Source organism: Bubalus kerabau, chromosome 1 (assembly GCF_029407905.1).
Source record: "Bubalus kerabau isolate K-KA32 ecotype Philippines breed swamp buffalo chromosome 1, PCC_UOA_SB_1v2, whole genome shotgun sequence".
Taxonomy (NCBI): Eukaryota; Metazoa; Chordata; class Mammalia; order Artiodactyla; family Bovidae; genus Bubalus; species Bubalus kerabau.
In genome coordinates this window covers 44,329,305-44,344,565 of record NC_073624.1, presented here as the reverse complement: position 1 = coordinate 44,344,565, position 15,261 = coordinate 44,329,305, and the positions used below count along the sequence as shown (strand labels likewise).

At 38.2% G+C, this 15,261-nt stretch overlaps 1 protein-coding gene across 4 annotated transcripts in view; it reads right to left on the bottom strand.

Moving 5' to 3' along the window:
- Positions 1–15,261, bottom strand: part of BICD1 (BICD cargo adaptor 1) — a 246,143-nt gene that overhangs the window by 32,713 nt on the left and 198,169 nt on the right. For 2 of the 4 annotated variants that reach the window (XM_055573639.1, XM_055573650.1), the window contains exons 5-8: positions 8,773–9,864; positions 4,852–5,003; positions 1,202–1,519; positions 49–242 (exon numbers count right to left, since the gene is read on the bottom strand). In XM_055573639.1, coding sequence (XP_055429614.1) covers positions 49–242; positions 1,202–1,519; positions 4,852–5,003; positions 8,773–9,864 — 1,756 coding nt within the window. The remainder of the gene's footprint in view (positions 1–48; positions 243–1,201; positions 1,520–4,851; positions 5,004–8,772; positions 9,865–15,261) is intronic. The other 2 variants (XM_055573579.1, XM_055573588.1) reach the window with 1 other exon arrangement.

The window sequence follows — 15,261 nt, the reverse complement described above, 5'->3', positions numbered from 1 at the left end:
ATTCAACTCATCATTTGCATCACATGCACCCAAGGAAAAAATGTTTACCTGGTGGAGCCACGGTTAACCTTTTTTCCTTGCTGAGCCGGTGCCCTTGGATGAATTCACTCATGGAAGGGGGGCCCTTCAGAAGAAATGACTCTGTGGAGGTGGGATCAGGGGGAACTCTTAATAAATTCTGTAGGTAGGAAGCCCCTGAAGTCCTGGGACGGCTCTGATCACAAAGGGAAGGTGAAAATTGTCTTGCAGGAGATCCAAGAAAATACATATAGGAAACAAAAAAGTTTTACTTTAATTACCTTTCAAAGCCTCACCAGTGACAACATTATTTATATTGGCATTTAATTTTTTTAACAAGTAAATCAAGATTTTCACTAAATGTTTAGTTTCCATACCAGGATAAAACCCTATTTGGAAATTGTACCGGATACTGGAAAAGAGATTTATTATAGTTAGTCAGTTTGAACCACAAACAGAAAATATTTATATTGTTTGATTCTTAACTGAAAGTTCCTAAAATAAAATTTCACTATTAATTGAAAAATACAGGGTAAGTAATTCAACATCCAGGACTCTAGAGAAAGGTCATAAAATCAAGCCATTAATAACCTTATGAGTGATTTTTTTAAACAATATTCACATACTAAAAGAAAAAGCACAAAAAACCTGCTTTTAAGAAAAACACTATACATATTCCATTCTATTTGACTGAAATAGAGACATCTCCTTTTAGTCGGTCATCAGTTTTCGGCATATGAACAAAAGTTCCCCTAAGAGAACACATTCATATTCTTGCCTCATTAGAGAGAAGCTGATAAATAGCACCATTACCATTCAAATTATCGCCCATATAAAACATAGCTTCATTCTTAATATCCACTTTTCATCTACCAATTTTCAGGTTGGAGGTAAGGGAGAGGCATATTTACGCATACAAGGAACAGCAAAAATGTTAACAGACACTTGAAAAGTATATTATGGTTAACCAAGAGATGGGGTGTGGGGGACAGAAACAAATAAACACAATGATCAAAAGGTTTTAATTTGGAAAAACCAACATTGGCAAGGCCCATTTATACACCCACTCCCACTGTTTCTCTTCCTTCCCTTCCTCCATCCTCCACAATAAGAGCACATTAATTTTTGCAGTTAACTAAAATCTGGCCACTGCACCATACTATGAAGATCGCTGCATGCATACCTTTTCCTCTGAGTGCCACTGCTGACCCGAATGTTGGGTGTCTGTGGGCCCTGACTATGCAGGAGGTAAGTGTCTATGGTGGGCACGGTGACTGATGCCTCCCCACTTACTTTAGGGCTGCCGATCTTGCTCTTTCCAAGTTTGCCTTTGCTGCGACGGGACTGCTCATGGTCAAACTCTAAGTCCTCCAGCCGCTGGGTCAGGGCGAGTTTTTGCTGGATAGCCATTTGTAACAAAGTGTTTAGAGTCTTCTTTTCATCCTCTGCAGCTGCTAACTGTCTCTGCATCTCATCCAACTGTGTGACATATTCATCACATCTAGAACCACAACAGAAAAGTGGTCAGGGGAAAATCTTTGTGCAATTAAATTTGGGGTTCAGTTGAAAGTAATGAATGTTACTAGGATTTGGAAGTAATGGATGTAATTCCATTTTAATGGAAGTAATGGGATAGAAGTAATCTATTACAGTAGAAAGTTGGAAACAGAGCAGATTCAATAACTGATAGTTCATCTATACAGTGAAGTACATATGGGGGCATTCTTTTTGTTTTGTTTTGGCCTTGCTGTGAAGCATGCAGGATCTTAGGTCCCTGACCAGGGAACTAGGGATTGAATCTGTACCACCTGCAGTGGAAGCACAGAATGTTAACCACTGGGCTGGCCAGGGAAGTCCTGCTGCTGCTGCTGCTAAGTTGCGTCAGTCGTGTCCGACTCTGTGCGACCCCAAAGACGGCAGCCCACGAAGGACACTCTTAATGGGCGGTATCTTAAACTCCAGAGACAGAATTATTGTGAGGGCTGCTCCATGATGCAAAAAAACCAACAGTAAAGTCTCAGGTAATGTATAAAGCATCATAGATGTGTTATAATAACTTTATAGTCTATACCTTTAGCATACAAAAGAATAACAATATTTGTAAAGAAAACATGTAGTTTATTTATATTTTTGAGTTCAGATTATAGTTGCTACTGATTTCAACATGGCACATTTGCCTGAACTAGAAACCTGAGTATTTTCAATGATTTGCCAACCAAATGATAAAGCAATAAGTGTCAGAGATGACCAAGATTTGCAGAGGGTTTGATACAGATATAGTTGGCTTTGTTCAGGTTTGATACTGCTGCACCAGGAGGATAAGCTCAGTGGTCTTTTTTCCAACAAAAGTGATACCTGAGCGAGCACATGTTCATTTGGAATGAAGAATTATTCACACAGTTATTCAGAGCTTTTTCTGAGTTTTTTTTACCCACTAAGAACACTCTTCACAAATCAGAAGATAGTTAATGACTTTCTGGAGTTACCAAATGTATAAACTTTGAAATTAACACAAGACTTACGGCATTAAAAAAAAAATAGACTTTGTAGTGAAAGAATTTGAGCTCCAGGTGGGTCTCATTATTTTTTAACACTGAATGTCAAGAAGCACAGTAGGAATATTATAAGAAAAATCAGGGCTTAGTAAAATAACATGTGGCTTTTGGGACCCTGGATTTATTTTACTTGGTTAGATAACAATATTTAAGAAAATACAATGGAGTAGGCAGTTAATAACCTGAAAAAACAAATTTCTGTGAGAATACATTATTTTGGGGTAATAATTCTTATATAAGGAGATCGAGACATTAAATGTCCCTTTAAAATTTTTTTGATTTCCTTTTCAAAGAGGGAGGCATTATGCATGAAACCCATTCTCCTGTCCCTACCTCCCCATAGAGGCCAGAAGTATGCAAACTCTTCTGTGCTCTGACCAAGAAGTCAGTTCCCTTCAGTTCTCCTATACCCTTGTGGTCTCTTAGGCACTTAGGCACCTCATTGTCATTTCCAAGAGTCGATCAAAAAGTATGAGCTTGAGCCTTTTCTCTCCTGATACAAAAAGGAAGCTGGACAGATTCCAGGGCCCAGGATTTATTTTTACATTTATATTAGCTATATGCAAGTAATTTATTGAATATGCAAATAAAGCATAACCATAGTTATGCTTTGTGAATTTTATACCATTTGCATCATATAGAATATAGAATTATTTTTGTTTTGGCACTGAATTGTGACAGCAAAAAGGGAATTGCATCACTATACTGAACAACTCAAGATTCTGAAACCATCGAATCAATACTTTTTTTTTGAATCAATACTTTTTGAACAATCATTTCAAGTCTAAAAATAAAATACAGTGGTGCTTTATAACAAAACTGGTTGGGGGAGGTAGTAACTAACATTTGCCTAAATAATTAGTTGGGTAGTGTGAAAAATTTGGTGATATATAACATCTTAGAAATCATAATTTAATTCACAGTATATTAAGTCTAGGCTTCCCTGGTGGCTCAGTGGTAAAGAATCTGCCTGCTAATACAGAGACATGGATTCAGTCCCTCAGATGGGAAGATTCCCTGGAGAAGGAAATGGCAACCCACTCCAGTATTCTTGCCTGGAAAATCCCACAGACAGAGGAGTCTGACAGGCTACAGTCCACGGGGTCGCAAAAGAGTTGGACACAACTTAGCAACTAAACAAGAACAACATATTAAGTCTAAGTAATTAGCTGATACGATAAATATTAATCTTCATTATGAAGATATCTTTTCATACAAATACTTGCTAATGATAAACACTTATGTACACAAAAATAAATATCAATGGTGATAATGTAATATTTAGCTATTTCAGGAAGTGGGTTTTTCCCCCTTATTGGAGGTTTTGTTTTCCTTGGTCTAATTCTTTTGGGTACAGAAGGCTCTAGAAAAAATATCTATTGTATTAACTTAAAAACATTTGTATAGGGAATTCCCTGGAGGGCCAGTGGTTAAGACTCTGTGCTTCCACTAATGGGGGCCCGGGTTCGACCCTGGGCTGGGGAACTAAGGTCTTGCAAGCTGCATGGCATGGCCAAAAAATAATAAAATAAAATAAAAACACTTTCATGTAAAAGAATTGCTTGATCCAGGGTGTCCAGTAGAGGGCTCTGGAAAACAGCACAAAAGGTTTTATTTTAGATTTGTTAGAGTAGAAGGCAATGGCACCCCACTCCAGTACTCTTGCCTGGAAAATCCCATGGACAGAGGAGCCTGGTGGGCTGCAGTCCATGGGGTCGCTAAGAGTTGGACATGACTGAGTGATTTCACTTTCACTTTTCACTTTCATGCACTGGAGAAGGAAATGGCAGCCCACTCCAGTGTTCTTGCCTGGAGAATCCCAGAGACGGGGGAGCCTGGTGGGCTGACATCTATGGGGTCACACAGAGTTGGACACGACTGAAGTGACTTAGCAGCAGCAGCAGAGTGGAATCTCGTGTATTTTCTTTACACTTTGCCCTTTTAGATGACACACTAAAGAACACTCATGATGCAGGAAGATGAACGCATACATTTTAAAGTCTTATCCCCATGAAGGAAAGTGAAGTTGCTCAGCTGTGTCCGACTCTTTATGACCCCACAGACTGTAGCATACAAGGCTCCTCCGTCCATGGGATTTTCCAGGCAAGGGTACTGGAGCAGGTTGCCATTTCCTTCTCCAGAGGATCTTCCTGACCCAGGGATCGAACCTGGGTCTTCCACATCGCAGGCATACACTACCATTTAAGCCACCAGGGAAGCCATGTACCACACCTTATCCCCATGTACCACACCTAACCTTGCAAGAGAAAACTGTTACCTTGTTGCAAACATTGCTCTCAGGGATGAGAAAGTTGCTGCATCTTCTTTCAAAGCCTTCAGTTCATTTCTAAGTTTTGTCATAGTTTCAGTCACCATCGCCTTTTCATTTTCATATTTGTTCTTGAGATTAGCTAATGCCACCTCAGCTGTCTAAAGCAGAAAAATGACAGGGCTTACAATTTTCATATCAGGAAAATCTATCATACACATTTCTTCATGCTGGGTCTATTTCTTTCATAAATAAAAAGTAAAATTGTCTAGGTTGAATTTCATATAAACATATATGTATACTTTGGACATAGGGCAATTTTTTATGTCAAAACATAAATATCAATCTATAATATGGATAAATTGCCCTAGAAGCCAGTTGTGAGCCAGAGTCATTATCAGTGACTAAGGGAAAGATATATAATAGTGTAGTAAATATTTAATGCAAATTATTGAGAATATGGGATTTTCAGATATGAAGGAATCAAAATGAAACTTTATATAAGAAGGATTTTATCAAGAAGTTAGGGAAGAAGCACAGCTTCCAAATGAAATACAATAGAACTCAAATATTCTTGTGTCATCTCTGTGCAGTGGATCTGAAACATAATAGAATAAAAGGCACAAGTCATTGCAATTTATAACATGAGTATGACAGAATATAAATCTGTATTATATATTTAAGGAAAAGAATTAACAAAGAATCAATTCTTTCCTACGTCTTAGTATATAATTTCTTTAATAAATTACAGTCAAATTCTTTTTCACAATCTTCATAAAAGCAGACATATATATATATATGCATGTGCATGCTCAGTTTCTCCGTCATGTCCAGCTCTTTGTGATCTCATGGGCTGTAGCCCTCCAGGCTCCTCTGTCTATGGAATTCTCTAGGCAAGAGTGGGTTGCCATTTCCTACTTCAGCTATATATATAAATATGTAAAATTGGATGTGCCACCCAAGCAAGCACCACAATATTGAATGAATTAAAATATTTGTTTGAATTTGGGCATGTTTAAAGTTCTTGGAATTAAGAGGGTTTCTAAGTGAGAACTAGCCTGACACAGAGTACGAAATAAAAACAAACAAAAAATGCTGGCTAAATCAATGTATGAAATCAATGTACATTTAGGGACTGCCTGTTTGAAGTATAGCCTCCATGGTATTCATACTGAAGCCAAACTAGAAACACACCATTTTTACAAACTACTAACTACAGCGTTTCAGAGTGTGTAAAATATTCAATGCTAATGAAAAAAGCCCATTACTAATGAAAAAACCCACTAGTAACAGGATTTCCCAGAAAGACTACCATAGTTTCTTAGCATTTCTTTTCGTGCTTCAAGTGGAGAGCTTCAGCTTCAACTTTCTTATACAAAGTGCCAATCCATCTATAGAGATAAATAGATTCTTTTTTAAATTAAAACAATGTTGGGATAGCAATGTAGTTGGTTAATGTTTTTATTCTAAAGTCACAACTTAATTGTTTTTAAAATTTTTATTGTTAACATAACAATAATTTTGATTGAATTTAACTTTAGATTAAAAGAAGTTACTCATAAAATACTTCAGTATGTTCTGTAGTGCTGTAACTCAGTGGAATCTTTAGAAATATTATAGATTCAGAAAGTTATCCATAATGCAGAAATCAACCTGGGGAAAATGGGAGCTGTTTAAATTTTTTAAAAATTTAGACACAAAATCATTAAGAACAGAGAGTGAAGTTGTGAAAATGTAAATGTAACGAGTTTGTAAGCATGTGGAACCACATGGTCAGTTATCTAAGATGAGAAGAGAAGAAAGTGATGGTACAGCAAGATCTGAAATAGAAGTACAAAGTCATTTATTATTTGTGAAAAATGCTCCCAAAGGACTCTGACATATTTTTTGTTTGTAGATTTTTGTCCACAAGACTGCATAAAGCTTTTTCGGAATTAAGGAAGTCTAAGACCCATTAGCAGACTTGCTGACATCTGCATTTACCACATTCTCCTGAAGTTTATTTTTTAAATAAAAAAATCTTGCTTCTAGCCACAGAGATCTAGATGTAGGATTCATTAGTTACTGTCTTTGCAATGTTCCCATAAATTGGATTACAGTATATCTAATATCAAACTGTAATTATCTGTTCTACTCTGACATCCCCATAAGTCTGTGAATCCTTTTCTGGAAGGCAGGGACCATGTACTGGCCTTCTTTGAATCTTTGGCATTCATCATAGCCTAGTAGTATACAGAGGGTCCTTTCCTAACATTTACTTATTTCATCAGAAGACACTGTGCTTATAAAAAACCCTAAGATATATGAAAAGAGTTATAAAGAATGCAGAACACTTATGTTAATAAAAACAGGATTCTCTCTTTTTCCTCTATGACAGAATTCTTAGCTTAGCCTTAATGATAAACATTCCAAAATGTCTAAATATACTGGATGTCCTCTGTAGATACCTGAGCCATTCATGGCACACAGCATCACAGCAATAGCCCTAACATTATTAAAATGTAAACTAAAGGCATGGCTAGAAGTGTGTTTACATTTAATTTACTGAGGCCATATGGCATGTGACACTAATATAATGCAAATAGCACCACAAACCACTGTGAAAATTAAAATTCACCCAGAAATGCTTTGTACTGCTCTTAATTCCTACAGCACTGTTTACACCACTCTAAAGTGCTTGATGATTGGTCCTATCTTGTAAACAGTTACAGGCATATATTGAAATTCTACTAGATTACTAGTCACTTATTTTTGCATCCCTACTTACTAACTGCCATGAAAGATGCAATTAGTGAATGCTTATTGACAAATTCTCTTGGTTGATCAACCATGCTTACCTATACATCTATGTCAGTTAAACATTTCAACACCTGTATTATAGACCTCCAAATTATACCAACAGGTTTATGGTAACTGAAGATAAAGAGGGTAGAAAGCTTCACTGTAGATACCCATTTAAATGCAAATGGAAAAGGACGTCTGAATCTGAAATTAACTTTCACTTTCCAACACTAGTATTGCTTACATTTGCAAGAAGGTATTTGATGCTTTGTTGCTTCTCTTTATTGATATTCTTTATTCACCACCCTTTTCAAAGGTGTTTGTCAAGTCTCACTTTCCAGAGAAACTAGACAGAGATTAAAAATATCTTCCCACCTGTGTTTCACAGCACTGTCACTCAAGTAAAGTTTGAGGGTAAAACACAAATACAGACATCAAAGAGATCTAGGAGTTGGTAGAATCATGTGGTAGCATTCCTGCTTATGCCCTAAGGACAAGATCTATGGTTAGGAAATTTTTTCTACTGTTTAAGCTATGACTCAGGTGAATTAACATCCCAAGTGGACCTAAATTTCAGATAAGTGGTCACTGACAGAGTTAGTGCATAATTTATTTTCTCTCTCTGCTTCTCTCTCTGCTCCAACTGCCTACCAGAGAGCCTTGCCAGCCTATTCTGCATCCCTCCATCTCCCTTTTCTACACTCAATGATTGCTGGGCTCCAGGTAAGTACCGCCGGGACTGCCTTTCTACATATGCAACTGGATTTTCTCTGTTTCTGCTTTAAATTCCTCACTTCTACCTTAGTAAGGCATAGCTACTCTCCTGTCTCATCCATTCACGCACTTCAAGGAAACTATTACGTTCTGACCTGGCTCTGATCACAGTTCATTTTATTTCTCTGCTGACCAGGAATCTGAACTCTCATCCTGATGGTGGTAATAGTGGTGTTAGTCACTTAGTCATGTCCGACTCTTTGTGACCCCATGGACTGTAGCCCTCCAGGCTCTTCTGTCCATGGAATTCCCCAGGCAAGAATACAGGAGTGGGTTGCCATTTCCTTCTCCCATCCTGATGGTAGTGGACACTAAAAACATTTAGGCATAAACTAAAGTGTTGGCTAGCATAGCTCATCAGTAGAATGAGATCACCTGTTTGTTGGCTTTCAGCACCGCTCTCAGTGTGGCGATCTGCTCCCGTTTGGTGCTCAGCAGGGACTTGAGCTTGAGGATCTCTTCCATTAGGGCTTCCTTGTCTTTATCGATCATAGGGGCCAGCTCCCGTGCTGCAGCTCTTTGACGAGACAGTTGCAAGGACCGGTCCACAGCTTTCTGCAGATGTTTGATTTGGTCCCGGATTATGGCATTAAGGTTGTAGATATTCATTGGCTCTTTGCGAATGTCACTTGTATCTAATACTGGAGATGATGGTGGGGCAGTAATAACAGGAGAGATGGTGGGGGTCTTAGTTGGACTTGGTTCTTTGCTGGCCTCTGTGTTTTCTTTTGAAACTGGTTCAGGTGAGGTCCTTGTTTCTACCGGGGATGACACACCCCGCCTGACCAACCGTGGAGACAAAAGTCCCCTGGGATCATCGGGGCCTTTCAGGCTGCCGCTACGGGTGACTCTACTTTGCCTGTAGTAGTCCAACATGACCCTGTTAGGGGTTTCATTATTACACAGACATACATGATGATAAAGCTGAGCAAGCTCCTCACTAAATGTCACCAATTCATCCTGGGCTGTATTAAGGGTATTGTGATTTTCATTGGCTATGCTGGTCATCTTTTGCAACTCATTCTCTATGTGGGCCATCTTCTCTCCACTCTCCTTGGTGGTCTTCTCAAGGCTTGTAACCTGCTCATCATACATTTGGATCTTACTCTCATACTTGGCCTTCTCTTCAGTATAGTTTTCTATAGATTTATTATATTTCTCCTTTAAGGCCTTAATTTCAGCTTTCAAATCGATCACCTCAGTTACTGCCACCCTGTATTTGCATTCAAGGATCTCTAAGCCATTGATGTCCACCTCATAGTCATGGGCCTCCTCCCCTGAGTCCCGGCCCTTTTCCCCATCTAGCTCCTTGAGCTCCTTGCTGCTCTGTAGGCCCCTCATGGCATTAACATGCTCCGTGAGCCGGTGCACCCGTTCGTGCTGTTCCGTCAGTGCCCCCTTGGTGTGTTCCAGCTGTGTCTGTGACTCCTGGAGATTGGCCAGAAGAATGGCCTTTTCCCGTTCTACCTGCAACGGTAAAAGAAAGTCTTTGAGTGACTTCAAGGCAATGCCAGTGATGAACTTGACCCATTCACATTTGGACACATATACATTTTAAAAATGCAGAAGAGACGATATTCCCATTACTACAAATTGAATTGGAGTGTGTTTTTTTATTTCAGTTCTGGTAGGTCAGTCAATCAAAAGGTACATCATTCCAAAAGAATTATGCTCTGTATATTTACCTGTCCAAATTCTTATGCCTTGCTGCTGCTTCGTCACTTCAGTCATGCCCAACTCTGCGACCCCGTAGACGGCAGCCCACCAGGCTCCCCTGTCCCCGGGATTCTCCAGGCAAGAACACTGGAGTGGGTTGCCATTTCATTCTCCAGTGCATGAAAGTGAAAAGTGAAAGTGAAGTCGCTCAGTCGTGTCTGACTCTGAGCGACCCCACGGACTGCAGCCCACCAGGCTCCTCTGTCCATGGGATTCTCCAGGCAAGAGTACTGGAGTGTATGACTTATACACAAGTAAATCTGGATAAGCTTCAGTTTGATAATCTATAAAATGAGCATAACAATCCTTGTCTCCTAGGGACATTTGGGTGATTCAGTAAGACAGTGAACTTAAACATCAAGGTATTATAATGCTGGGCTTCCCTGGTGACTCAGTGGTAAAGAATCCACCTGCCAGTGCAGGAGATACGGGTTCTATTCCTGGGTCAGGAAGATCCCCTCGAGAAGGAAATGGCAACCCATTCCAGTATTCTTGTCTGGGAAATCCCGTGGACAGAGGAGCCTGGTGGGCTACAGTCCATGGCATCACAAAGAATTGGACACCACTTGGTGACTAAAAAACCACAACCACAATTATAACGTTAGAGCTTGTTAACATTTGGGTAACTGTGGTCCAGTTCCCATACTTATATGGTTCTACATGACAAACACATTTATTTTACAAATTTGTATTTGTATATGCAAAAATAACTCATCTCAGAGTTAGGATATATTTGAATACAAATCCTCTTAGCTGGGTTTCATTAGATACAAGAGATTGTATTTGTATATAGCTGAAGATGAACTGATTTAGTCAGACTACTAAGCAATAATTTCAAATGAAAATCCATATGGTATTTGATGAAAAGTCAAGACATTTGAATTTTTGATGATAAAAGAGACAGAAAATCTCCTAAATAGTCTATGTAGGTATTGTACACAATCTCAATGAAATGGATTGTTTCAGGAGTTTTTTTTTTTTTTTTTCCTCTCTTTCTCTTGAAAACTAAGTGAATTTTTCCTGAACAGTCTAAGTCATTATTTGACTAGTATACAAGAATACAATACGAAAAGCTGATTTCAGAAAGCTTTTTATTGGGGCTGGTGCACTGGGACGACCCAGAGGGATGGTACAGGGAGGGAGGAGGGAGGAGGGTTCAGGATGGGGAACACATGTATACCTGTGGCGGATTCATGTTGACGTATGGCAAAACCAATACAATATTGTAAAGTTAAAAAATAAAATTAAATTAAAAAAAGCTTTTGGATAAACTAAAAACTGGACCAAAACAAAATGTACTGAATATGTCTCAGGTTTGTTTTAGAGGCAGCAGTATTATGATGATTGAGATAATGCCTTTAGGAGAGTTTCCAACCCTGGACTTTGCTAATTCTCATTTAATGTAAATATTTTCTAAGTCTCAATTATAAATCTATCAGTTTCTTCATAATAGCACCTCCAGAAAACATCAAATAGAATAGTGTCTCTGTCATATATATATGCTCCACATACAGTACTAATTTCTACACTTAATATATTTCTGGTGGAATCTTTTGAATAGGGAATGATATCCAAATTTTATACACACACACGTATATGTGTGTGTGTGTATATTTTTTCTGGACAATTAAGGCTGCTCTGCCCTCCTCCAAAAAAAAGATAACTAAACTGTGGATAATTTTGTATAACTCTGGCATTACATTTTCACTCAGCTATTGAGGCTTGAAGTACTATTGAGGCTTGAAGTACTAAACTGTATTTGAATTTCAGAGAGCAGAGTTTAAACTATTTAAAATACATTGTGCTTTGAATTATTAAATGCAAGGCACTTTAAAGTTTAAAATTACTATTCATTTTAATTGTATATTTTAATCTCCATTTGTGAAGAACTTATTCAAGACAGACTTGCTGAGTTAAGTATTATAGTCTTCTATAATTATATATAAATAATATATAATCTACAATGACTAAGAACATTTGCTTTATTTCTCTTCCTACAATCTCTATCTTCTATCTGAAACTGAAGATTTTATTTTGTGTAGTAGGGCTGGTTGTTTTGCCAGAAAACCTGAGTGAGTAATTTTTTGGCCACACGGCATGCAGGACCTTAGTTCCCTGACTAGGGATTGAACCTGTGTACCCTCAGTAGAAGCACAGAGCCTTAACCACTGGACTACCAGGGAAGTCCCATCCCATAGAAATTATTTTTAATTTCACTGAGTGTTTACTTTTAAATAAACACATTAACATGTATCAAGTACTGATAAATTCTTTTGTGAAGGAACAAAAGAAAAGATACCGGAATTTGCTTGTTAATATTAGGACTTTCACAGGAAAGAAATAAAAGCTGTTCTATGAGTTATTAATTTCCATAAAGTCTTTATCCTGGTCATCTGACTCTCAATTTGACACCTGAATGACTGGTGTGATTTTTGTAATGGGATACATAGTAAGGGCTTCCCAGGTGTGGTAAAGAACCTGCCTGTCAATGCAGGAGACATAAGAGACGGGTTCAATCCCTGGATTGGGATGATCCCCTGGAGGAGGTCATAGCAACTCATTCCAGTATTCTTGCCCGGAGAATCCCATTCCTGAGGAGCCTGGCGGGCTATGGTCCATAGGGTCACAAAGAGTCGGACACGACTGAGGGACTTCACTTTCACTTTTCACTTTCATGCATTGGAGAAGGAAATGGCAACCCATTCCAGTATTCTTGCCTGGAGAATCCCAGGGACGGGAGAGCCTGGTGGGCTGCCATCTATGGGGTCGCACAGAGTTGGACACAACTGAAACAACTTAGCAGCAACAGCAGAAGCAAGCTGGACAAAGACTTAAAAAAAAAAAAAAAAAAAAAAGGACAGGGGGGAGGGGAGGGGACTTTTTCAAGTCATTCTAAGAGCCAATATTACTCTGATACCAAAACCAGAGGAAGAAAAGAAAAGCCCAGGCCAGTGTCTTTTATGAATACAGACACAAAAATCTTGAACAAAATACTTGCAAACTGAATCCAGCTAGAAAACATGACCAAGTGGGGGTTTTTTTTTTTTGGTGTAATGAATTGACTGTGGTGATGACTACATAACTGTGTGATTTACTAAAAAACACTGAATTACACTCTTTAAATGGGTGGATTATGTAAATCATCACCATAAAGCAGTTCTTAAAAAAAACTGTATAGACTCATCCCTTGTTGTTCAATCATGGATGCAGCACGCCAGGCTGTATGAACAGAAGTTCACAGTGAACAGAGATTATTTATCAAAGGTACAAATTTTAGCACAAGCTTTTATTATGTTTACTGGTGGATGGTTTAAAAAAAAGTAAGACTGCTGAGAAATACGTTTGCCTAAAGCTTATTAAAGGTAATCTTTAACTGTAAAGTTTATAATAGTTTGACAACTTAAGCTGTCAACTTTGTCCTTGGAAACTGTATTTGTCACATTATGTTTTAAAAACCAGGAACTGACCAATCTTGTCTTAATTAATTTCACCTCAAAAATATTCTGTGAGTCTTTGTTAAACACAGATAATTGATTGGTTTGACTTTCTTTCTGTGTAGCAACTCCACTTCCAAGGCTTTTGACTTTGAACAAATGACATAACATATTTGTGCCTCAGTTTCCCTGTCTTAAATGGGGATAACACCGTATACCTCTTAGTTGTTATAAACACCCACCAATAAAGCAGACATACATAAACTGCTTTGAACTCTTTGGAGACATACATAAAATTTCTATCACTATAGGAAAAATTAAAATTGCCTTTAACTGTATCTGAACACAATATGAATCGCCATTTCTTCCACATCCATAAGGAAACAACAAAACTTATTAATTTCAGTTTTACAGAAATATTACTGTTTTCTCACATCACACGTGAAATTACATAGCTAGAATGATATTAAAGAAAACAATCCAGAGAGTTTCTCCTGTTTAGTCTGACTCTGTGTGATATGAAGTTGAGTTGAGTTCAGTTCAGTTGCTCAGTTGTGTCCTACTCTTTGCGACCCCATGGATGCAGCACGCCAGGCTGCATGAACAGAAGTTCACAGTGAACAGAGATTATTTATCAAAGGTACAAATTTTAGCACAAGCATAGAGACTCCTTTAATAGATTATATTATTTAGTGTTTCCGGGCAGGATCTACTTATTTTCATTCTAATAAAATGAATTAAGCCACTTGTCACTAAGAATTATTATTATACTCTATTTGAAATAACTGAGTTTTGACAGTGATCCAACTCTGGGAGTCACTATTTAAATTGTAGTTAGTATAGGTTTTTGTATTTATTATTACCATTTCCCAGCAGATGGCAGTATGATACCTTGAAAAAAAAAAAAGGTCCACTTCCTCAAGATATAATACTGCCATCTCCATCTGCTGAGAAATGGTAATTATAAATACAAAGGGGATCTCCCCTACCCGCCTCCCCCCTCACCATTTCCAAGCAAGGTATCATAGAGACTAGTGATGGGGGCTAATTTATTACCTTCCCCTTTGTAAATGCACCTCAGAGACGTGAAGCAATTCACCCAACATTCCTGATACCCACGGCTGAAACAGAGGTTTTTTTGTTTTTTTCTTTTCAGAAAGAAGTTGAGTAAATACACTTAGATGGGAAAACAATTTATATGCACAGATGGAATCGTATAAGTTAAGAAAAAGATGATAGGCTTTGACTCAGGCCTGCTGTTTTCAGAGGGTTTCTTTAACCCTAAGAAAGAAAATCTTAAAAGCTGCATATTCCCTGGTAGAGGGTGTCACATCCCTCTCTCTGCCCTTCTACAAATGAAATTAAATTGTTTTTCACTTGTGAATCTGTCTTCACTTTAATTATTAGACCAGCCAAAGAGCCTAGAAGGGAAGAAGAGAAATTTTTTCCATCCCTACACTTTCTATAGTCAGAATACTTAATTTCAAAACACATCTGGCCCCAAGTGTTTCAGATGGCCATAGTGAAAGGGCATTTTATTGCCTCCTCTGAAGGTCCTAAACAATGATACTGACACAGTATGTGTTATAAGGGGCTGAGAAATGGAATATTTCCTGCCGTATCAGGAAACAAAAGATGTCACAGCCATCAGCGATTGTACCCACAACTGCAGACGAACTGGTGAGCCCTGAGGGAACTCAGGAAGGAAAGAATA